Raw genomic sequence first — 23,812 nt, forward strand, 5'->3', positions numbered from 1 at the left:
GTCCAAGATCAAGGTGCTGGTAGATCCAGTGTTTGGAGACAGACACTTTCTTGTTGTATACTCACAAGGCAGAGAAAAGGAGAGAGACAGAGACAGAGAGAAACAGATAGATAGGGGAGAGAGGGAGGAAGCAAGCTCTCTCTTGTCTCTTCTGGTAGGGGCACTAATCCCATTCATGAGAGCTTCACCTTTATGACCTGATTATATCCTGAAAGCCTTATATCCTAATCCCATCACACTGGGGATTAAGATCTCAATCTATCACTTTAAGGAGAACACTGTCAGCCCATAATGGCAGTTCCTACCTAATGTTTATTGCACTATTTCTTCCTCTCTCTGAAAATCTTTCTCAGTCTTCACAAGGTATCTCTTTCAGATTTGAATCTCACCCATGAAAAGTAGCCTCAAGTCACCCTCTATCATATCACTGTTTTTTGTTTCTATTTTCATTTTTAACTTTTCTTTTACACACAGGGGTACATGTGCAGGTCTGTTATATAGGTAAATTCATGTCACAGGAGTTTGTACACAAATCCATCACTCACATATTAAGCCTAGTACCCAATAGGTATTCTTCCTGATCCTCTCTCTCCTCCCACCCTCCACCATCAAGTAGGCCACAGTATCTATTGTTCCCCTCTTTGTGCACATGTGTTCTCATCATTTAGCACTCACTTATAAGTAAGAACATGCAATATTTGGTTTTCTGTTCCTGTATTAGTTTGCTAAGGATAATGGCCTCCAGCTCCATCTATGTTCCCACAAAGCACATAACCTTGTTCTTTTTCATGGCTGTGTAGTATTCCATGGTGTATATGTATTATTTTCTTGTCCATTCTATAATTGATGGGCATTTAGGTTGATTTCATGTCTATTCCTGCCTATATTCATGTCCATATTCATACTATTGTGAGTAGTGCAACAATGAACTAGTGTTTAATAGGGAAAGAATTAGTGTTTAATAAGGAAAGAACATATAGGTCCATGTGCCTTTATGTCAGAACAATTTATATATTTCTTTGGGTATATACCCAGTAATGGGATTGCTGGGTCGAATGGTAAATCTATTTTTAGCTCTTTGAAGAATCCCCACACTGCTTTCCACAGTGGTTGAACTAATTTACACTCCCACCAACAGCATATAAGTCTCCAGCTTCTGTTATTTTTTGACTAATAACAGCCATTATGACTGGCGTGAGATGTTATCTCATTGTGAGTTTGATTTGCATTTCTCTAATGATAAGTGATACTGAGCTTTTCTTCATACACTTGTTGGTTGCATGTATGTCTTCTTTTGAAAAGTGTCTGTTCATGTCCTTTGCCCACTTTTCAATGCAGTTGTTTGTTTTTTGCTTGTAAATTTGTCTAATCTTTTCTTTTTTTTTTTTGAGACGGAGTCTTGCTCTGTCGCCCAGGCTGCAGTGCAGTGGCCGGATCTCAGCTCACTGCAAGCTCCGCCTCCCGGGTTCACGCCATTCTCCTGCCTCAGCCTCCCGAGTAGCTGGGACTACAGGCGTCCGCCACATCGCCCGGCTAGTTTTTTGTTATTTTTTAGTAGAGACGGGGTTTCACCATGTTAGCCAGGATGGTCTCGATCTCCTGACCTCGTGATCCACCCGTCTCGGCCTCCCAAAGTGCTGGGATTACAGGCTTGAGCCACCGCGCCCGGCCCTAATCTCCTTATATATGCTGGATATTAGACTTTTGTCAGATGCATACTTTCCAAATATTCTCTCCCATTCTGTATGATTTACTCTGTTGTTTCTTTACTCTGTTGTTTTATTTATTCTGTTGATGTTTCTTTTGCTGCACATAAGCTCTTAAGTTTAATTAGATCCCATTTGTTAATTTTTGCTTGTAATTGCTTTTGGCATCTTCATCATGAAATCTTTGCCCATTCCTATGTCCAAAACTGTATTGCCTAGTTTTCTTCCAGGGCTTTTATAGTTTTGGGTTTTACATTTAAGTCTTTAATCCATCTTGAGTTGATGTTTGTATGTGGTGTAAGGGAGGGGTCCAATTTTAATTCTCTGTATATGGCTAGCCAGTTATCCCAGCACTACTTATTGAATAGGGCGTTCTTTCCCCATTGCTCATTTTTGTCTGCTTTATTGATGATCAGATGATTGTAGGTGTGTGGCCTTATTACTGGGCTCTCTATTCTGTTCCATTGGTCTATATGTCTTGTTTTTGTACCAGCACCACACTGTTTTGGTTACTGTAGCCCTGTAGGATAGCTTCAAGTCAGTTAGTATGATGCCTCCAGTTTTGTTCTTTTTGCCTAGGATCGCCTTGGCTATTCAGGCTCTTTTTTGGTTCTATATGAATTTTAAAATAGTTTTTCTAGTTCTGTGAAGAATCTCATGATAGTTTAATTGGAATAGCATTGAATCTAGAAATTGCTTTTGGCAGTATAACCATTTTAATGCTATTGATTTTTCCTATCCACGAGCATGGAATGTTTTTCCATTTGTTTGTGTCCTCTCTCATTTCTTTGAGCAGTGTTTTGTGGTTCTCATCATAGAGATCTTTCAGCTACCTAGTTAGCTGTATTCCTAGGTATTTTATTCTTTTGTGGCAACTGTGAGTGGGATTACATTCCTAATTTGGCTCTCGGCTTGGCTGTTGTTGGCGTATAGGAATGCTAGTGATTTTGGTACATTAATTTTGTATCCTGAGACTTTGCCAAAGTTGTTTATCAGCTGAAAGAATTTTGGGCAGAGATTACGGGGTTTTCTAAATATGAAATCATGTTGTCTGCAAACAGGGATAGTTTGACTTCCTCCCTTCCTATTTGGATGCCCTCTCTTTCTATTGCCTGATCACCCTGGCCAGGACTTCCAATACTATGTTAAATAGGAGAGGTGAGAGAGGGCATCCTTGTCTTATGCTGATTTTCAAGTAGAATGTTCCAGCATTTGCCCATTCAGTATGATGTCAGCTGACATCACTCTTTTTAAATTTTCTTCACAGTATTTATTACTGCCTGATGTTTTTTTCATTGTTTTGTTTAGGCATTTCTCTATTTATAGGTGTTCTTCCAACAGAATGTAGCCTGTTGAGAGTAGGAGTTTACAAGACCTTGAACTACAGATCCTAGAATAATGCCTGACACAAAATAAGAACTAGCTGGAAATTTCCCAAGGAGAACTTGGCTTAGCACTGCAGGGGCTTTCAGAATAGTATCTTAGAGAAAAAAATATATAATAAATCCAGAAGACTTTCGTTTTGTTTCACAAGCATCTGAAACTCAGCACAAGCAATTGACCATAGCATGTTTCTCTTTATCTACTGAAGCTGACTCCTGCCCCTGCTCTCCTCCTCAAGCCTCCGAATACAACTGCCATCCACCCACTGTCAAACAGACAACCTAAATAAGAAAACAAAACCCTTCCAGGTGTGGTGGCTGTAATCCCAGCACTTTGGGAGGCTGAGGCGGGCAGATCACTTGAGGTCAGGAGTCCGAGACCAGTCTGGCCAACGTAGTAAAACCCCTTCTCTACTAAAAATACAAAAATTAGCCGGGCATAGTGGTGCATGCCGTGGTCCCAGATACTCAGGAGTCTGAGGTAGGAGAATCGCTTGAACCCAGGAGGCAGAGGTTGCAGTGAGTCGAGATTGTGCCACTTCACTCCAGCTTGGGCGAGAGAGTGAAACTGAGGTTTGTTTTCAGTGCCTGAAATTTCTGATCTTGAGGGTGAAATACCTCAGTTTGTATCATGAATAGTTTCTTAAAAAACACTCCTAGCCGGGCGCAGGGGCTCATGCCTGTAATCTCAACATTTTGGGAGGCTGAGGTGGGCAGATCACCTGAGGTCAGGAGTTTGAGACTAGCCTGGCAAACATGGTGGAACCCCATCTCTGCTAAAAATACAAAAATTAGCCGAACGTGGTGGCGGGCACCTGTAATCCCAGTTACTCGGGAGGCTGAGGCAGGAGAATCGCTTGCACCCAGGAGACGGAGGTTGCAGTGAGCCGAGATTGCGCCATTGCACTCCATCCTGGGTGACAAGAGCGAGACTCCATCTCAAAAACAAAAAACAAACAAAACAAACAAAAAAAATTTCTATGGCGCCAATAAAACACACAGGGATGCCTGTGCCCTAAATGATCATCCAGCGAGAGCTTTGGTTATACACTCACAGCAAGCAGCCTGCAGACCAGCAAGGTGGAATGCAGGATAGCGTAGGAGGTGGGGCCAGGGCTTCCTGCAGCCTCCGTTCTAAAATTGATCCCAACACACCTGCGTCCTGCTCCAGTCCCTCCCCCTTGGCCCTGGAGCGAGGTGAGTCTTCAGTGGAGGTGCTGACCATGCCTGGGTGAGTTTTTTTAAATAAAACATCTCCGCTATTAGATCCCTGGCAGCGCAAGACTGTGTACACGAAACTAGAAGCAAAACAGTCGGTTTTGTATACTGCTTATTCCAGTACCTCCCTATAAAAGGTACGTACAACCCTAGAGGGATTCCCGCTAGGTGGCGCTCATTCTCCATTGTACCCAGGCGGGTTCGAAGCTGGCACATGTCCTTTTAACACCCTGAGAGGTGATCTTCAACCCTGGTTTTTTAGGTAAGAAAACCAAGCCCCAAAGAGGGTCTTGCGTGAGGTCGCTTGGCTGTCTCTCAGAACCGCGTGCACAATCTGGTTTCTGAACCTAATGAGTTTCCATCACCTGGCTGTCTCTCTCTACACACGGTTTAGTTTGTTGATTATAATAAAATAGTGTGTTTCCTTCTTTCTACACAACGAGGTTTAAGATCCTTAGGCCTTGGTGTGATTTGTTTTCAAATGCGTGGAACAGAAAAAAAGTCATTAGATTTGGCTGACTGAATTTTTTCTTTGATTACCTTAAATCCGAACGAAGCTCCCTTTCCAATGAATAAGCAATTAAAAATGGGTAAGGTCTATGATGGGAAACGATAAGTCTGAAGTTTAATGAGAAAAACCGATTAGAGTAGAAAATCCAACTGGATTTGATATCAGACAAAGCCTGATTTAAATTCTGACTTAGTCACTTACTGATAGTCAAGAGTCTCAGTTTCTCCATCTGTAAAACAGGAATAACAATGTTTTCTACTCATTCCAGTCCCAAGAGTGTGTACATTCAATGAAACAATAGGCTTTGGTTCCGGGCACACTGTCAGTGAGCAATATTTGTTAAATATAAAACTACCTTTTATATTATTATTTAGAGTATTATAAGCTGGCCAGTTACAATACAGCGTCTCTCTGCAGTCTGATATATTCGGACCATGTGCATGAAAACCGCTGCAGGGCGCTGGATGACTCAGGAACGCAGGCGCGGGTGCTCGACTCTTGGGATGCTTAGGCGGTTTGGATCGCCCTCGGGAGTCTGCGGATTGGGACCGATCGTCAGTGCTGGGCGCGACCTCTGCCTGGACCTGGCTCTGGAGAGCCTGCAACGCCGCCCCTCCCTCCTCCCACCCCCACCCCCGGCCCCCACCACCCCCCACACACACCCCCCCTTCACTTGCTTACTCAGTGAAGCACCGGCTTCAGAAGGCACCGGGTCCAAACCCTCGTTTTAAAGGACTGGAAGCTAGAGAAGGCAGGTGACTTCAGTCAAGGTCACCGGCATCTGAGGGACAAGCCCCGCAAGGCCTTTCGTTGCTGAGTAGCACCCAGCGCCCGCGCCCACCGGCCGCTGGCTTCAGGGAAGGCGGCCCAGGGCACAGGTGGCGGGCGTTGGGGGCGAGGCGCGCGGTGGCGCCGCCAGGAAATCCCGAGCCCACTGGGCACCTCCCCCACAACCCCGGGAGCACGGGCACGTGCGCAGCAGCTTACCGCGCGCCCGCGAGGGCGGGGGCTTCCCCTTCCCCGCCCCCTTGGCTTTCGCAGTCTAGTCCCGCTCTCCGCCCGCCGCCCGCGGAAGTCTCACCGCGCAGCAGCACCCCCAGCCCGGGCGGTTCCGGGGACCCAAGGGCGCGGCGCATAGGGGGCCCGTAGGATCCAAACTGCGAAAGAGGAACAGGAGGCGGAAGAAGAGAAAGATGTGGAGGAGGAGGGGAGAGAGGGAAAAGGAAGAGAGGCAGAAGACTAGTAAAAAATGGGCTCGGGGGCGCAGAGGGGTTGCGGTGGGGTAGAGAGGCGCGGACGCCGAGCGAGTCCGGTGCCTCTCGAAAGCCTCGCCGGCCGCCTCGCCGGGCCGCGCAGCTCCGCCAACTCCCGGGCCGGCCCAGGCCGGAGCGTGGCGCTTGTCGGGAGGTTGCAGAGTTCCTGGAGCTCACAGCTGAGCCCAAAGGAAGTCGCCCTCAATGGGCACGAAGCGGGACCCAGGCACGCCCGCGCGGTCACGTCCTGATCTGCGGTCCTCCGACAGGCGCAGGCCTGCTGCGCCTTCGCCACACACCCCTACTTGTGGGCCTGGACTCCGACTCCGTAGTTAACGCCGGGATATCTCTGGGCATCCAACCACCTCCCCTCCCCCATACTCTTTTCCTCTCCACCCGACCGCTTACTAGGAGCAGCTTCTAGTTGCAGCTCAACACTCGCGAGTTCACCCTCCGCGCCAAGCACCCAACTCCTGGCCTTGCCTGCAGTCACCCACAGACCTAATGATCGACTGAGCGCCGCCGCAATGGCCCGAGATGACACCAGGAGACTCCCTTGCTTTGCGCCTCCGGAAGACGCAGAACGTAGCCCCTTCTCTCACACTTCTAGGACACAAAAATACCCGACAACTCAAAATCGCCGAATCACATCTTTTCATGCTTTGAAAACTTCTGCCCAAGCCTGTGGCAGAAGCATGTCCAACTGTGATTTGGGTTTCTTTTTAAACATCTAATCAAAGGGAAGAGGGGAGGGATTCGCAACTAAATGGTAGATGTTTTCAAGCAAGTCTTTACGTAGCCCCAAACCTACTATAGTATTCGGCCATTCAACCCCCAAACATCTCTGCCTGCCTTTATGTTCGGATCTCACTCCATTATTTGTCAGCACAAAGTCCTAAACCTGCAAAGCGATAGCTGTGAGGGACACCAAACCCATACCTGCCCGTCCCCTACCTTCCAGGCAACCGGTGTCAATCTCCTCAATATTTATAATTCCCAACATCCCTGCCTGAAGTGAGGAGAACGGTAATTTAAATAATACAGCGGGAGCGGAGAGGACACACTGTTTTTGAAAGACTGTAAGCATTCTGCTCTGTTCCACTCTGCGTCCTTACACTTGCTGAGCCCTGACACCAAATTTAAACGGCGTTCCTTCAAAACTGATGTAATTATAAAGAGCTATAAAGGGCAATGACCTCAAGTGGATGTTTTTTCCCAGGTACCCTACAGGGTTTGCACAAAGCAAGAAAGCATCGTGTAGCCGAAATGTTGGAAAGTATAGATGCTGCAAAACCTCGTTCTGAGGCTGAAAACTATGAATTGTGGGTGTATTTCCTTCTGCGGTGCAGAAAAAGAACAACCAAAAAGCAAGCAACAAGGGGAAATGTTATTTATTTTAATGACACCAAAACTACCAATCCTAGCAATTTATTAAATTAAAATCATAGTCCTCTAAGTGTATTTAATGGTTCAAGTTTGTGTATTTGGTGTTAACTCTCTGTGAAAAAGTTTATGGAGAACAGTGAAGTACGTTAATTGAGCAAATTTTATATTAAAAAAGGAATAACACATTTAAAAATATTCTTATATACCCACAATATCTGTATTTCTTAGCTTGGTTCCTACTATTACATAATACAATGCATTTTTTATTTTTTAAAGAGCAAAAAGTGTTGTCACTTCTGGATCACTTTATGGTAATTCCAAGGTATAATTTTACAAACAAACATATCTATTTATAATTTTATTCAACTCACAAGAGATATTTTTTAAAAACTGAAAGTTTTTTTTTCTTCCTGATGCAAAACTTAACCAACTCCAGTTAAATTCAATATTGATCTGCCAGGGAAACGACCATAAAATTTACAGAAATTCTCCCATAGATGCCTTTCAATTCTTCTCCTGACTTTAGTTCTAATTATACCATTTTTTTCTAATTCCTCTATAAAAATCGAATCAAATCAAAGACGACGAGGAAATAAAAATATTTCTAGAGTGATCTTAATTAACTGATCATTTCAGCAAAGAACGTTAGCAGTGAGGAAGCAGCGAAACTGTAGGGAGAAAAAAAAGATGCATTTTGTTCTTCGTGTTTATAATCCTTCCTAGAGAACAGAAACTACGAGCATGATTTATGGAACTGCATTATCTTGGATTTTCTCCGCAGATTTGACTCAACTTAGTATCAGGGTTCTATTAAAGCACTGGAATAGGTGGATACATCTGCAGAGGTAAGAAACGTGGTTTGGGGTGGATGAGCCTCCTTGTTGCTGGAGGGTGCTTCGAGGACCAGGCTTAGGAGAGAAGGGGTTAAGTCAGACCCTGTCTTTAGCGGCGCAACGTGCCCAGTTTTGTCTGTTAAAGTCAACGTCGCCCAAATGGAGCCAGCCAATGGACGGCCGGGAGCACCCGGGACAGCCCAGGGGGGGGTGTGGCCTGAGGCTGTCACTCAGCAGTGAGGAATGACACCGGGGCGGGAGGGGGTGGTACAGTGGAACGCAAGGGAAGGAAAGAGAAAAGAAACAGATAAAACCAGGGCAGGGGGTAAAAAGGTGCCCCGCGCCTCTCGGAATCCAGCGGCCGCGGCCGCCGCCGCCGCCGCCGGGGGTGGGCTCCGGAAGAGCCTGCCCAGCAGGGAAGGGGAGGACGGGCCAGGAGCGAAATCCTGCAGGCGAGGAAGGGACAGACGCGCAAAGAAAAAGTGACTCGGGCTGTGCGCCCCGGCGGCGCTCGGGAGGGGACTGCTGCCACGGAGGGGCCCCCGCCAATCCTCCTTCACGTCCCCCGAGGGGGCAGACCCCGGCCCGCCCCTAAGGGCGAGAAGCGATGAGATAATCCAGCTGAGCTGCGAAAGGAGAGCGTCTGGCTCTGGATTCGGGGGGGGGGGGGCCTCCGGGCGGGGTGGGCCTCTAAGGGGGGGGTGAGGGTCGGCGCAGATCCTGGGACGGGGTGGGGCGGGGGCTGCTGGGCCGCGCAGGAGTGGGCGGCGGCGGCCTTGTACACCCGGCTCACTCGCGCTGCGGCCGCCGGCTCTCTCTGTCCCGCTCGGAGCTGCTCGGCGCCCCAGCTGCCCGCCCCGGCGGCCGCTCCGGCCCGCGGCGCAGATGGCTGTGCGCGGCGCCAACACCTTGACGCCCTTCTCCATCCAGGCGATCCTCAACAAAAAAGAGGAGCGCGGCGGGCTGGCCGCGCCAGAGGGGCGCCCGGCGTCCGGGGGCACAACGGTGTCGGTGGCCGCGGCGCCCGCTGTCTGCTGTTGGCGGCTCTTTGGGGAGAGGGACGCGGGCGCGCTGGGGGGCGCCGAGGACTCTCTGCTGGCGTCTCCTGCCGGTACCAGAACAGCTGCAGGGCGGACTGCGGAGAGCCCGGAAGGCTGGGACTCGGACTCCGCGCTCAGCGAGGAGAACGAGAGCAGGCGGCGCTGCGCTGACGCGCCGGGGGCCAGCGGGGCCGGCCTCGCGGGGGGATCCTTGAGCCTCGGCCAGCCGGTCTGTGAGCTGGCCGCTTCCAAAGACCTAGAGGAGGAAGCCGCGGGCCGGAGCGACAGCGAGATGTCCGCCAGCGTCTCAGGTCTGCTGCGGCTTCGCGGGGATGGGGGCCGGGCTGAGGGGATGGACGCGGAGGGCAACCACGCCGAGTGGGGTGGTCGGCTGTGAGCACCCTGCGCCCTGGGGCTCGGAGGCTGGCCAAGTCCCGAAGTTCTGCGCTCTGGCGCGAGCTGCTCTGCCACTTCGGGAACTGAGCCCGCGAGAGACCGGAGTAGCTCCTCAGAACCCGGCGTCCTGGGGCGAGGCCTGAGACGTCCTGGGTCAATGTGCATTAGACTGGGTTGGGAGAACCGCTGCCTCCTGCGGTCGGGAGTCTTTGAGTTCGTCGCCAGTGCTTTCTGCCATGTCTGTCCCCAAATGCCCAAAATCAGGGAAGCGGAGAAGTGAGGGCTGCAGAGACCTCAAGTAGCCAGTGCCCTAGCTCTGGACAAGAGACCTTTGCCAGTTCGAGGTCCCAGGGCCGGGCCCCACAGTAGGTGGATAGGTGGTGAAGAATACCTCCGAGTGGGCCAGAGCTGAGAATCTGCAGAACTAGAGCTTTGGGGAAACGGCTGGTTTGGCTTTCTCAGACCCCAGGTCTGGGAGAGCAGCCCTAGGCCGAGGATCCCGGAGTGGGACTATAGTTCATCACGGAGGCGGGAGAGAGGCCTCCTCAGCCGTGGCCTGGCCTGTCCTGTGGTCTGGAAGACCTGGGTGCCCGCCCTAGTTGGGTACAAGTTTCTGTAGGCCTCAAGCACAGGGGAGAGCTGGACCTTTTTGCTGGAGTTCTTCGGAGGGGCGGGTACGAGACCGAGAAGCTGGTGTGGGATCAGGGTCCAAAAACTCGAGGCAGTGGCAATCCTCTCTCTTTACTCTCCAGTCCATCCTCTCATCTAAGGCCTTGGCTCAGCCTATTTCCATGTCCCTCACAGCAATTCCAGGCGGCTGAGGGTGAAAGATTCTAAATACCTTTGGCCCCAGTATCCGCCTCCACCTTCCCTTACCTGCACTAGACAAGTGTGTGCTGCGATGACGTGCGCGTGTGTGTGTGTGAACTGAGTGTGGAGAGGCTCGTGAACCCAAGCAGAGAGACGGAAATGCAGTCTAGAACCCCAATGCTCAGCACTGAGAGCCGGGAGGGCTTTCGCGGATGCTCGGGTCTAGTGCCCCAAGTTACTGCGGGGAGCCTAGGACCCAGAGAGGGTGGGGAGCAGGTCTCGACAACACAGCGTTGACACAGCGACTGAGTCCGCCGCCCTCCCCAGAAGAGGCCTAGATGGGATACCCAGTGGGGCAAGATTCTAAGACTGGTCTCCCGGGCGCAGGGCCTCCCAGACCTCGGCTCCGCTTGAGTGGGATCAAAGTGTATTTCCGCCCCACCCCCGTGACCCCTGCAGTTCAGGCCTGGCCTCACCTCGTCTGTGGCGCTGACAGTTTCTTGTTTCTGTTCCCACCGGGGTCCGCAGGCGACCGCAGCCCAAGGACCGAGGACGACGGTGTTGGCCCCAGAGGTGCACACATGTCCGCGCTGTGCAGCGGGGCCGGCGGCAGGGGCGGCAGCGGGCCGGCAGGCGTTGCGGAGGAGGAGGAGGAGCCGGCGGCGCCCAAGCCACGCAAGAAGCGGTCGCGGGCCGCCTTCTCCCACGCGCAGGTCTTCGAGCTGGAGCGCCGCTTTAACCACCAGCGCTACCTCTCCGGGCCGGAGCGCGCCGACCTGGCCGCGTCGCTGAAGCTCACCGAGACGCAGGTGAAAATCTGGTTCCAGAACCGTCGCTACAAGACCAAGCGCCGGCAGATGGCCGCCGACCTGCTGGCCTCGGCGCCCGCCGCCAAGAAGGTGGCGGTAAAGGTGCTGGTGCGCGACGACCAGAGACAATACCTGCCCGGCGAAGTTCTGCGGCCACCCTCGCTTCTGCCACTGCAGCCCTCCTACTATTACCCCTACTACTGCCTCCCAGGCTGGGCGCTCTCCACCTGCGCGGCCGCCGCAGGCACCCAGTGAACCGGCCTGGGCTGAGGCAGCGAGTGATTCCCGCGCCCCGGCTCCGGACCGCCGCTGACAGCTGTAGGCTGTAGCCTGCACGGGGCGCCCCGCCAAGGAGGCACCTGGAGGTGAAACCCAGCTCCAGCTCCCGTTAGCCAGGACTTGTCCCCTGGCAGCTGGGCTGAGTCTGCCCCGAGGGGGCGCCTTTTACTAATTTGAACAGAGGCACCCTATGGCCTAGGGGCCCTGATAGCCCAGCTGCCTGGAAGCCCCTGGGCTCTATTTATTATCACGACAATGTTGGAGTTGAATTTGGATTCGAATTATGTCTGCCTGGGGGTGGGGTTTTCCCTAAGCGGGAACTCCTGGAGACCACATAGCCTGAATCCTCAGAATTTCCGGCCTGCTGGGAGCTTTCTGCACTAGGCCACACTAGTTCATGGTATCCATGCTACCAATCTATGTGTATCTACATATCTTTTATTTTTGGAAATTGCATTTGTAACCAAGGGGTGCGAAACCCTGACAGTCCCAGGCAGCACCAGGCCAGGGGTTGATTTGAAAAGTGAAGGACTGGGTTTTCAGGCCCTCTGCTCCACCCCTCCCTTGTGTCAGAGCTAGGGTGGGGGCGCCCGATTGGGGTGCTGAATGTAAGGAAGGGGGCCTCCGAGTGTGGTACAAGCCGTGGGTCTCCACATCTTCCCTCTCTGAAGTCCAGGTACCTGCACAAGCAGGAAACGCCTAGGAGCCCCGGAAGGAGGAGAGGGCACACCCGGGCAGCCCTCTGCGGAAACTTTCCTTCATTTCTTTTTATTTGTTTAAAGGAGGTTAAGACGTGTAGCACTTTTCAGTTGTTTGTATTCAAATGACGATTATTTTTGTACTCAATGTGAATATCCCTGGCCAGCCTTTCCAGGGCGCCCACCGCAGTGCCGCTGCCTGGCCCTCAGTCTCTACCTTCCGCCCTCTGCGACTCCTGTGCTCTGGCCCGGGACTCCCCTATCCGCCCCTCACTTACCCTTAAACAGGAGATCCCACCTGTCTTGTCAACCTCGCCGCTTTTCGCCTCCTTAATGGCACTGTGCACTCAACTAGAGTATTAACTGTAAAAAGATTTGTGAAGTTTGGAAGCTCTATTCGCTGTATTTTTTCTTTAATTTATAAACTTTTAGTTTAACATGCCCTCCTGGACGCCGTGTTTTCTCTGAAACTGTCTCTTTCCGACTTTGGGGGAACCAGTATTATGGCAGGCTGGAAATAGCTGGGGCTTTTCCAACCTCTTTTCGGTCTTGGACAAGGATGCTTAGTCTCTCCTGGGAGCAGCCCTGCTGCCCACCCACTCCTCAGGCAGGGTATAAACCTGGGCAGCTCAGAGAAATCATGGCTTCGGGGACTTTGTAGGAGTCATGGAGGAATCCCACTGAAACCGGGAACAAATTCCTAGGATTTCTCCCCAACCGCCCCGTGACCATTGGTTTCAGAGCCTAGTAAGAGTCCGTGGTTGAACCCCCAGCCAATGTCCATCCCCCATCCCAATGTACCAACCCTTTCACCTCTCCTCAGCCCACCCCACCCTGTTGTTGTCTCTCTGCTTTCGATTTTAGGAGCGTTTCTCTACGTTATCTAGTCTTTAGTTTCAAGAGTGGTTGAGTGAAAAATCCTGCTAAAATTCTGAAGCCATTAGTTGCAAACCAGGCGTGAATAATCTGTCTCTCCGAGAAGGGTCACCTGAGTGTTTTCCTCAGACGGGTGCAATTGGGGCTCTACAAGGTTTCAGAGCGCATCCCCGCACTAAACAAAAGGGCGTCATTTGATCCGCACCAAGCCTACCCCGGGAGCAGAGAATGGGCAGGGCACCATATATATTACCCCATTTTACAGATGATAATACGCAGCTGGCGCTCCCAGACTCCCCAGAATGCTACGGATTCACTGGAGCTAAATGCTCACCTTCACTAGCAGCTCAAGCCGAGTTCCCGGGCGAGCAAGGAAGAGTTAATGCCACACTGCCGGCGTTGAGGCCTCCAGTCCGCGGGACCCGAGCCGGGGAAACACCAAAACCCAGGCCGAGGCTTCTTTCAATTTCACCTGAGGCCGAAAGGTCCATTCGCTCTCCAGGGCAGCTGCGACTTTTCCCAGCCCTCGGGCCTCCAAGCTTTGATACCCTAAAGACCTTGGCCTGGGGTCCCGCAAGCCCTCGATCCGGCCCGGGCGGAGCTTGGTGACAAGGGTTTTACAAAATTATCCCCGCTTCCGGAAACAGCAAAATGTAAAGGGAGAGGCAAAGGCCCTTGTGATATGCACACTCCCACCCGGTCCCCCACTCGAGTCCAACTACCTTCCATATGGTTCTTGCAATCATCTCGTTTCTTTAATACTTTACAATTCTATTTTAATTGTACAATTCATCATGACTGTGTTTTTCTTGTAGAGAGTTGGAACATTTCCGATAATGCTAGAATCTCCTCAGTTCTTGTCCCCAGGGATCACTACTCACTGAGGGGTTTTTTTAGGAGGAGGGATTTTTCTCCCTTTCCGAAAAGGCAGTTGCTTGTTGCTGCGTCTTAACAGGGTAGTTTGTTCTCCATCTTTGCCGATTGGGCGGTGAAAGAACCAGGGAGTTTCTTTCGAGTAGGAAAAGGCACTGAGGTCCGGGTCGCACCCCTGGCGGCTCCATCTTCCACCGCAGACTCCACCTACCCTGCGGACCTGGGCGCCCCTTCCCTTTCTCTCCCACTCTCCGGCCCTCTGCCTGGGCCAGCTCCGCGGGCTGCCTCCGGCTGCCCGGGGAAAATGACTCAAATGAATTCAGTTTGATCCGGATTATGGCAGTTTCCCTTCAAGCTGTCCCGCGGTTTGCCTTGGCGAGAATGCCCTGAGGTCTGATTCTGGGAGCTGGGGGCGGCCTCTGGGTCCAGCCTGTCCTCCAAGGAGTTGTCGCCGCATTTTGCGACCCAGACCAGTGTCTTTACTTGGGTCTTCTGCCGCAGACGCGGCTCACGTTGAAAATTTGCAGTATTACTTTCTTCCTTTTCTTTCTCCTCTATCCTCTCTCCGCCTTTCTCTCTTTTTTCTTTTTCTTTTCTTTTCTTCTTCTTCTTCTTCTTTTTTTTTTTTTTTTTTTTTTTTTGTTGGAAAGATGAAGAACAGTCCTGCTCCCTACTCGAGGGTGTCTCTGTTCACCCACTGCCTGCATCCCTGCGCTGATCCCAGAACCGCGTCTGCATTCTCAAGACCTGATTACCGGTGTAGTAGCAGCTGCCGCTTGGATCCTCAGAGACGATCTTAGATGAGCAGGGTGAGTTGAGACTGGATTCGCATTTAACGAAAATTAAAACTGGCCTTCCAGGCTGTCGACTGAGATCCCAGCACCACTCTACGGATGCGTCCCCCAAGCTGAGGAGAATGGCTGGTACAGGGGGACAGTGAAACATCATTCAAGAAGGTTGTAATCGGGCTCAAACACAAGTACCTGCCCTCTGAACTGGGGCTCAGCCATGTCAGTACCCAGAAACCTGAGACACTGGGCCCGTGGAAGGGTGACATCTGGGGGCTTTTGAGGAGTGGAGAGTGTGCTGAATGCCGGCTCCTGGTTTCCTCTCAGGGAAGCGCTCTGGAGCAGACCCTGGCAATGGCACACTGAGCATCCTATGGAGGCAGAACCTCATTCCGGGTCTTCAGAAGTCCTGCCAAGCGGCGGTTCTGGCGCTCTGACTCCCTAACCGGCCGCTGGAGCTCAGCACCAGCCAGGCCAACAATCCACTCTTCTCTACAAACATTTCAGTACTTGTTTGGGAAGAAAATGTGGAATCTGGCTTTCTCAACGCAAAGTTCACGAAGTTTAACTCGCTTTACAGAAAGGCTCCTGCACTGCAGAGGGAACATGAACGATAGAGAGAATCAGACAGTTCTTCTAAACCGGGGAACTGTCGAAGGAGCTCCTGGACCCAAGGGAGGAACAAGGGGCTTTTGGGCAGCACTCTTTCTCAGAAGTGAGGCAGATCCACGCAAGGGCCCAGACAGCTGCCCGGTTACTGCAGGGCTTCAACCTTGCAGGCCACCCACTTCAGCATGCCAGCCACCTTACTTGGCAACCGCACAGACCTTCATGGGGACTCCAAGAGACTCTAAATGCTTGATGGCGCTTTGTAAGTCGGAAAACGCTCAAGGCGGGTAGCTGCGCCGCTGGTTATAGGAGTTCTGGGCCCACAGCTGCTGCAGAAGCCACCGCGATGGGTGAAGGCCGGACCATAGCCTCGAAGGAAGCAGCAGCAGAGGCTTCTAATCCGAGGGAGGGCCGGAGGAGCAACCAAACAATATTTAACAGTAAGAAGAACGACAAAAACAACTCCATTCGTTTGTCTGAAATGTTACAGGTGATGCGTTTCCGAATCCTGTTCGGATCCGATTCTCAGAGACTCCCTGTAGCCTGGTGCACATGACATCCATTTTACAAATAGGGAAACGGAGGCTTAATGAGGTGATGTAACTTATCCATTGCCACAGGTCATTTAGAAGCCAAGTCATGGTGGTCCAAAGCCCAGAAGCATATTTTAGGATTTCAGGTGGCAGGGTAGATTGTCCTTTCGTGCTGGCATCTGCCAGCTTTGGTTCTGTAGTGGCCAGATCACAAAAGCATGCAAACGTTTTGAAAACCATCAAACACCGTACATTGCGCTCATTGTTATTATTGCCGTTATTATTATTGTGAACTTCTGGGCAGTGCTGGATTGGCTGACCTAAAGCAATCTGCCTCGAACTCCTGCGTCCTTCAGGAGATTGCAAGTGTCCTGTAGGTTGCTATGCTTAGGGTCTCTCAATGGTTTAGAGACTCTAGCCTCTACCAGTTTTTGCTCTCCCGATACATTTTAGGAATGAAGAAATGCCAAAGTAGGGTTGCAGAAAAATTGTGTTGTGTTATAAATGTTTACATCACCTAATAAATTGGGGGTTTTGTAGTCACATACAGGAGTTATTCAACATAAATTGGGTCGTTCAAATTATTAAAGCATTTATAAAAGATTGATTCCCAGGCCCCTGCAGGCAGGGGTGGTCTAGTGTAGGGTATAGGTTGAACCATGCATTTCTTTTCAACATGTTGGGTGTATATCTGAGGTTGTGCCTCCTATGAAGAAAACGTCAAAAGTCTGAATGTGGGGCAATTTGGGAATGTAAGAACTGGGCAAAGGGTCCTGCAGCCCCGTGCTCCACCCCGAGTCCTGCCGTTTCTGCTTTTTGCTTGGAGGCAGGCGGGGAAAGTAGGAGCGTGGCTTCTGGCCCACCCAGGGCCGATCCGGAATCCGTGGCCACTGCGAATGGCACCACTGTGTTCCTGTTGGAATGGACGGTTTAAAGGGAACACATGGTAGCTGTGAGAGTGAGAGTGTCACCCTCCCTCGAACCTCCCGCAAGGTAAGCTCGCTCCTGAGCTCACATGTTTCCTCCAAGCTTGCGTGAACGTGCGTGACGAGTTCTCCAGGCTCAAAGCCGGCTCTCATCAGCTTTCCCTCCCACTCCATGCCCCTGCTCACAGTCCCGGGTGCCGCCATCCGTCGCGGTTTGTGCGCCCGCGGAGCCGAGAGCACCTAGTCTCTGCAGCCCTCTTGGTCCCATGGGAGCGCCTGCATTAATCCGCACTGCTTCTGCAATCGCAGCTTTAAACTCTCGGCATGAGGATCCGGCGCTGGGTTCTGTGCTGCGGACCTGGGGGGCTTTTTGGTGAGTTCTTTCCGTCTCTGTCCCGGTCCCCTTCTGTGGCTACACTCAGCCTCTCTCCTTAGGACCTTGGTGTGTGCCCTTGCGCCTAGGGGAGGATGCACAATGTGAAAGCTTCTCCGCTGCCTGCACAAATCGAGGGTGGGAGGTGATCGAATAGGGCTCAAAGACCCCATAGGTACTTAGAGTAAGGCCGCCGGAGGACCTGAGTGGGCTCCTCAGGCCTGAGGCAACTGTACCACTGACTTGGTGAATTTTAGGCAATTAACTTCTCTTCTCTGGGCCTCCATTAAAAAAAAAAAAAAAGGGGTTGTAAGACTCCTGAGTAACGCTTGGAGTTCAGACTTACCACTGGCTTGTAGTGGAGTAAAGGACAAAAGCTTTCTACTTTAAATATTGAGTCGTGTCTTTCCTGAGCACAATTTTTGTTTGCGCGTGGGGTTCGGGAGGTGGTTATTTTAAAGATTTGAGTCGCCCCAAGTTGCTACCATGCAGGCCTCCCCAGGAAGGTCACTGTGTTTGGGCCTCCGCCATCAGCCTTCCTGGGCCTGAGAGGTCAGCTGTTTTGGAAAGTACAGGTTTTCCTCAGGGAGGACTTCCAAACTCACTGTGCTCGGTAGGGAGAAGGCCTGAGGCTAGTCCTCTCCTCTGTGGCCACACTAGTCTCCGGAGAGCCGGAGAGCCCCCTGTCCTTAGATGAAAAACGCCCTAAGACGGAAAAAAAAAAAAAAAATTCCAAGTGCTTTCTCGCCAGTGGTCCACCAGAAAGAGAGGGTGGGCAGCTGGCTGTAAAAGGAGAGCCAGTAAAGCCGCTCATTTTAATAAGCTCATTAACATTTTTGAATGGCTTTCCTTGTGCGCACCAAGGCCTCCCAGGCAGGCGCGGGAGAACTGGGCAGCGGGGTTATTGCGCACCAACACCCACAAGCACATGCGCGCTGGGGTGCCACCGCTTTCGGCACAGGGGACCTGGCCGGGCAGGAGTGGCTGTGCAATGCCCACAATGCCAACTCGGAACTTCGGCGTCCCCCAGTGGTCCAGCCTCATTGTGCGCCGCACGCTGGACTGTGGCCATCGGAGATTACCAGGCTGCGTGGGTTCAGAAGTCCCTAAGGAGCTTGGGTGACCATATAAATGGGCCTGAATTGTCCCCGAAGTTTTGAGGGATCGGCAGGCCCGGGGTTTGTCCCGGTCTACTTCCTTTTGGCTTGTGTTTTTGGAAAGGGCCAATGGATTTGATGCTCTTGAGAATTCAAAAACCAAGTAGTAAACCTGTTCACACCCACGGGTCGAGTGTATTCCTGCCAATGTCAGGCTGCAGCAGGATGTCCTCCGTGCACATCCTGGACGGGGTGCAGAGCTGTCACCAGGGTGACTGGCTTCCAGGAATCCTTCTTTCCGGAGGAGGCCAGGGGCACTGCCCCTCCTCTTTTCCGAGAAGTTGAGCAATGCATTCTTGGACCCTCGGGCTGCAAGAAAGGAAGTTAGAGACACACCCACACAGAGGTGGTGAGAAAGAAAAAGATGTCCCGGGGGCAGAGCAGATGAGAGAGAGAGCGGGCTGCAGGGAGGACCTCACTTGGCCAAGTTCTCCACATCCCTTCAGGTCCTGATTTGCAGGTCTTAGGTCTTCACTGAGTCACCCACTCCCCAGGTTTGAACTAAGAGTCCCTCTTGAGTAGGTCCCAAGGTCCTAGCCCTTATCACCTGGGCTCAGTGGGCTCTGGTGCTGTCTGGCCTGGGGACCTCTGAGAATACAGAGATGGGACCTCATGCACTTACTACTGCGCCTAGCATGGGGTTTGTTGCTCTTTGGCATCCAAACCATACTGGAAGAACACATAAATAAGGCCAGGATCCTTCAGCTTCATCTATGTCTGTTTCCACCATACCTTTTCCTACCTACCCCTCTAAGGGCCTGGAGACCCTTGCAAAGTTGGTGGAGGGGGGGCGGCAGGACCAGCTGGCAATCTCCAAGCCTGGCCAAGTTCTCATTCTTGTTCTTCTGGGCTGCTGGAGGCAGGTCCTGGGGGGCAAAGGATCAGTGCAAGAGCCAGACTTGTTTCTGGGTCAAATTCTCGGGCCTCAGCCCTCAGAATTTTTCCTGGCGCCTAGGCAGTGAGCAAACCCCACATGCCATCATTTCCTACTTGACCGCATTAAAATGCATATTAACTTCCCCTGACCAGCTAAGGGCTGAAAAACAAGGTCCCTGAAAACACACTCCCCGTTTCAGGTTCATACTGGAAAATGGTTTTAAAACTAGAAAGACACTGCGGTGCAGTGTCGCAGCTGGGGTGTGTGAAGACACCCTGGGAGAGGTTGTGGCTGGCAGTGGAGTGTGGGGACTGCGCTGGGGTAGAGGAGGGGGAGGAGAGGTGGTGCGGGAGGGTATTAGACCTCTTGGGGTCCTGGCAGAGCAGCTTCTCCCAGATGCCTTGTTGAGGTGAGCAGGGCTTAGATCGCCGTACCCATTGGGATCATGAGCTTAAGGCAGTGCTGCTTGTTGGGATAGCTGTTTTACAGCAATTGCCCTTGCTCTTTGGATTTCCAGCACGGGGTTTGATATGTAGTAAGAACTGAAATGTTTTCAGAGGAAATATTCCTACCTGGAGCATTTTATGTTTCATGAATGGATTCTCCAGGCGGGCACAGTGGCTCATGCCTGTAATCCCAGCACTTTGGGAAGCCTAGGTGGGAGAATCACGAGGTCAAGAAATCGAGACCACCCTGGCCAACATGGTGAAACCGCGTCTCTACTAAAAATACAAAAATTAGCTGGGTGTGGAGGTGTGCGCCTATAGTCCCAGCTACTTCAGGAAGCTGAGACAGGAGAATCACTTGAACCTGGGAGGCAGTGAGATTGCAGTGAGCCGAGATCGCGCCACTGCACTCTAGCCTGGTGACAGAGCAAGACTCCGGACTCCGTATCAAAAAAAACAAAAAACAAAAAAAACCTAAAACAAAAACAAAAACAAACAAACAAACAAACACAAAACGGGTTCTCCACTGCCACTTCTTTTGAATCTCAAGGCAGGTAGTATTGATTCCCTGAGAGTCAGAGAAGCAAAAGAAGCTGATGACTCGTCCAGGAGCAATCATCTGGAAAAGCTGAACCCAGTGACTCAGGCCTGACATCCTTTTGATACTCCAAGAGGGAAGGCAATGAAAGCTTCCTCCTGAAAAATTCCCATTGAAACAGAGGTGGATTTGGAGCCAGGCTTTCCTGAAGACCTAGCTCACAGTACTTTGCTGAAAAAATGAATACCCCCATTTACAAATACAAAGATGGGCTAGTGAAAGAATTACATGCTCCTTGAGTAGTTGGCACCACTAAATACTTGTAGCCTAGCTGATAACAAGTTTTGCAAAGTTAAACAAGGACATGTACCATTTAAAAAATATATTTACGAAGATTGTAAGAGGTGGACAGAAAGTGTGGAGTGACTGTAACAACAACCCAAACAGTGAGAAGTCAGCATCCACTGGACACCTTCTTTGAAGTAATAGGTTATGTGTATCCCATCCGCAACTGCAATTGTGGTTTTAAAATAAATTCAATATATAGGCTATTAAGGTTTAGAAAAGAAATACATTGAGGGGGAGCTTCATTTTCCAGGGCATTCCCTCTGTCCAAAAGAATCTGCTGAAGAATTTTTAAAAATAATTCTTTCCTAATATGTCTAATATTTGATTTATATTATTAATTGTTTTCCATGAAATACTGCCTGCAGTGAGGCACTTCCTAAATACACTTGTCTCATTAATAAGAGGCTTGAGCCCTGCTGTCAGGGCTCAGGCCTGAGGAGAATTCAAGCCAAGCGCATGTAGGGAAGGTGGCCACAGGATGCAGGAAGGAGAAATGGAGTCCTGTCCTTTCAAAGGTGGCCAGCCAGGGGAAAATCGCAACAATGAGCTCCTAGGAAATGCGTAAACAGAGATTTCTTTAAAGAGAAAAATCTTTGTTGTGAAATCCTTGTCTGTTCTTTCTTTCTTTCTTTGCTCGTTCATTTATTTAGTTGCTCAGATATTCAGCAAAAGTAGCTGAAAGCCTATTCTGTGCCAAGGATGCAGAGAAGAAAGATCGCTGGTTTGGTGGAGTTTACAGTCTAGTGGGATACAAGAAATGGCAGTGCCAAAAGAAAAATAAAATATGCTGCGGATTAGCGCCTGTGAGGCGCGGTATTATTTTGGGAGTTAGTGAAGGAAGGTCACTGGAATATCAAATGTTTGTAAGAGCGCTTTTAGTGGGTGCGGATCCTGAGACCGTGTCACTATCTCTCTGTCTGCCTGACTGATCGTTGCTATTCTGGACTTAGTCTCTGTCCCTCTGTGTCCCTATGTTTCAGTCCTGATTCACTAGTTGCCAAAGGTAGGGCGGTGGGGGCAGAGGCCAGGCCACAGATCTGGATGCTAGCCCTTCCTCCTTCCCCCACCCCCTTTCTTAACGACCCAGCCTCTTCCGGAGGCCTGCGGGAGGATCGCCTAAGCATTGAATGGACCTCACCCTAGGACCCTGGTGCCCTCGGAAACGGGATGTGAGGTCCGGATCACTAACGCTCAGAGATGTGAGGGAAGCCGAGAAGTTGCCGAAAGGGGCTGAGAGCTGCTACTCCTTTTCCCTGGGCAGCAAACCTCAAGCTTGTGCGGGCCAATCATTGCATTCTGGCAACCAGCGCTTTATTTAGCGCCTAATCGCTTTCCTGCCCTGCAGTAAGTGCTTTCCATGAATTATTTCATTCATTCCTTCCAGCAGCTCAACTTCCATTGCCCCACTTTGGGGATCAACACTACCCTGGCCACAGCTATTTCCGGTGGAGCTAGGGTTCGAACCCAGTCTGTCTGGCTCCAAACTACTCAGCGCGGGCCACACGTGCGTTGGTTTCCCCAGGCAGAGATGAAGGTACCATGTAATTACAGAGGAGAAAAATGAGGCCCGGAGAGAGTAAGTGACTAAATGGGCATCAATGTTATGTCAGGCACAGAGCTAAATGTTTTACGTTTAGCGCATTTCATTTTCCCGAGCTCTTTGAGAGGTGGAATTTGAGGTCCCGTAGGAACCACGAAAAAGCCAGATAGAAGAGTTGGTGGGTTGAAGCTTTGCAGCTCCAAATGGCAGAGTGGTGAACAGGCTTTGGAGACAGGGCCAGGCTTATCTTCCACTTTTGCTTCTTCCCAGCTTCCAGGCTCTTGGGCGAGTTCCCTAAACTCGGGCCCTCATTCTCCCCAGGGAATAAGGAGACTCATAGGTTGGCTTGGAGATAAAAGGAGATAACGTAGTTAAACCCCTTTGGAGTGGGTGCATGGCACAGAGCAAGCTCTCAAAAGATGATCGGGCACACAAGCCTGGATGGAACCTACCTTTCTAGACCCTGCTCAGCCTTTCCTTCCTTTCCTTCCCGTCTGCAAAAGAGGGAGATGATCTTTCCAAAACTACCTGCTGTGAATAGTAAATGGCTTTTGTTTGTTTGTTTGTTTTGTTTTGTTTTGTTTCCAGTGGAGACCGGGACAGCAGTCTCAGAGGGAAGGCTTTTAATCCCGGCTTCATTTACCATGTGCCACTCCTTGGTGACAGTGCAGATCTTAGGGTGCAGGTAGCTCTGGTGGGCCTCACAGGCAGGGCGGAGAACCCAGTGCCGTTCTTCCTACCTGGGGTGACAGGAAGGAGGGTACCAAGCCCAGCAAGGCACATCAGTTGCTCTGTGTTCACCCTCCTCAGTTTCAGAGATTCTGGCCTCCTTGCTCAGTGCCTGATTGGCAAGTTTCCCAGTTCTGGACACTCAACCCCAATGCCTCAGCCCCAGCACACACACACACACATACGTACACACCACACACACACACACACACACACACACTGCAGTCCCCATCACTTCATCATTGTGAGTCAGAGACTGGAGCTCCAGGAAAGGAAAGAAGGTCGAACAGATTCTGCGGTTTTCACGTGCTTGCACTGACCATACCTTTCAGTGAATCCTGGGGCGAACCCGTGAAGTGTGTGGGATTATACCTTTTTTACAGAGTAGCAAGCAAAGTTCAGGAGGGTCAAGTGACTTGGCCAGGGTCATACAGCTTGGAAGTGGTGAGGCGGGAACTGGCCTGGGGGACCTGTGAAACTTCAAAGCCTCCAGTTAATGTTTGCGATGCCTCCGCGCCGCCTCCCACTCTTAGGGTGGGGACTAGGTTGTGGGAAGAGGAGGGGAGAATCCCACAGGGGTGCGGGGAAGGGAGTATTAATTCTCTGGGCAGTTTCCTATTAAGAAAACACCGACTCCAGCCGCCTCCTCCCGAGTGCCGCCGCTTGGCCTCCTGAAGGCGAGGCCTGTATATTTGTAGTTTGATTCTGCCCGTCAAGGCTAATTTCTCCCTACAACTTAATGGACTCGGCTTGACGTGCGTAATGATTCCTAATCACGAACATTATTTTTGCTAGCGCGGAGACATGTTCCAGTTGTTGTGACAGATCGCATTTCAGCCATAATGACGGAAAATTACCATTTCTAATTCTCCGGTTTT

General features: G+C 51.0%; 1 protein-coding gene and 1 long non-coding RNA gene across 2 annotated transcripts; one reads left to right on the forward strand and one right to left on the reverse strand.

The window, feature by feature from the left end:
- Positions 1-4,897: 4,897 nt before the first annotated feature.
- LOC103884223 lies at positions 4,898-5,723 on the reverse strand. The gene is made up of 2 exons (XR_646744.4): positions 5,499-5,723; positions 4,898-5,352 (listed from the first exon to the last, which is right to left on the reverse strand). It is a non-coding gene; the product is annotated as an uncharacterized LOC103884223 (long non-coding RNA).
- A 3,451-nt stretch (positions 5,724-9,174) lies between these two features.
- NKX3-2 (NK3 homeobox 2) lies at positions 9,175-13,097 on the forward strand. Its single transcript, XM_003898492.4, has 2 exons — positions 9,175-9,640; positions 11,064-13,097. Exons 1-2 carry the CDS (start codon positions 9,175-9,177, stop codon positions 11,597-11,599), a joined length of 1,002 nt encoding a protein of 333 aa, XP_003898541.1. The 3' UTR covers positions 11,600-13,097.
- The last annotated feature ends 10,715 nt before the right edge of the window (positions 13,098-23,812 follow it).

The sequence above is a fragment of the Papio anubis genome, chromosome 3 (genome assembly GCF_008728515.1).
Source record: "Papio anubis isolate 15944 chromosome 3, Panubis1.0, whole genome shotgun sequence".
NCBI classification, from domain to species: domain Eukaryota; kingdom Metazoa; phylum Chordata; class Mammalia; order Primates; family Cercopithecidae; genus Papio; species Papio anubis.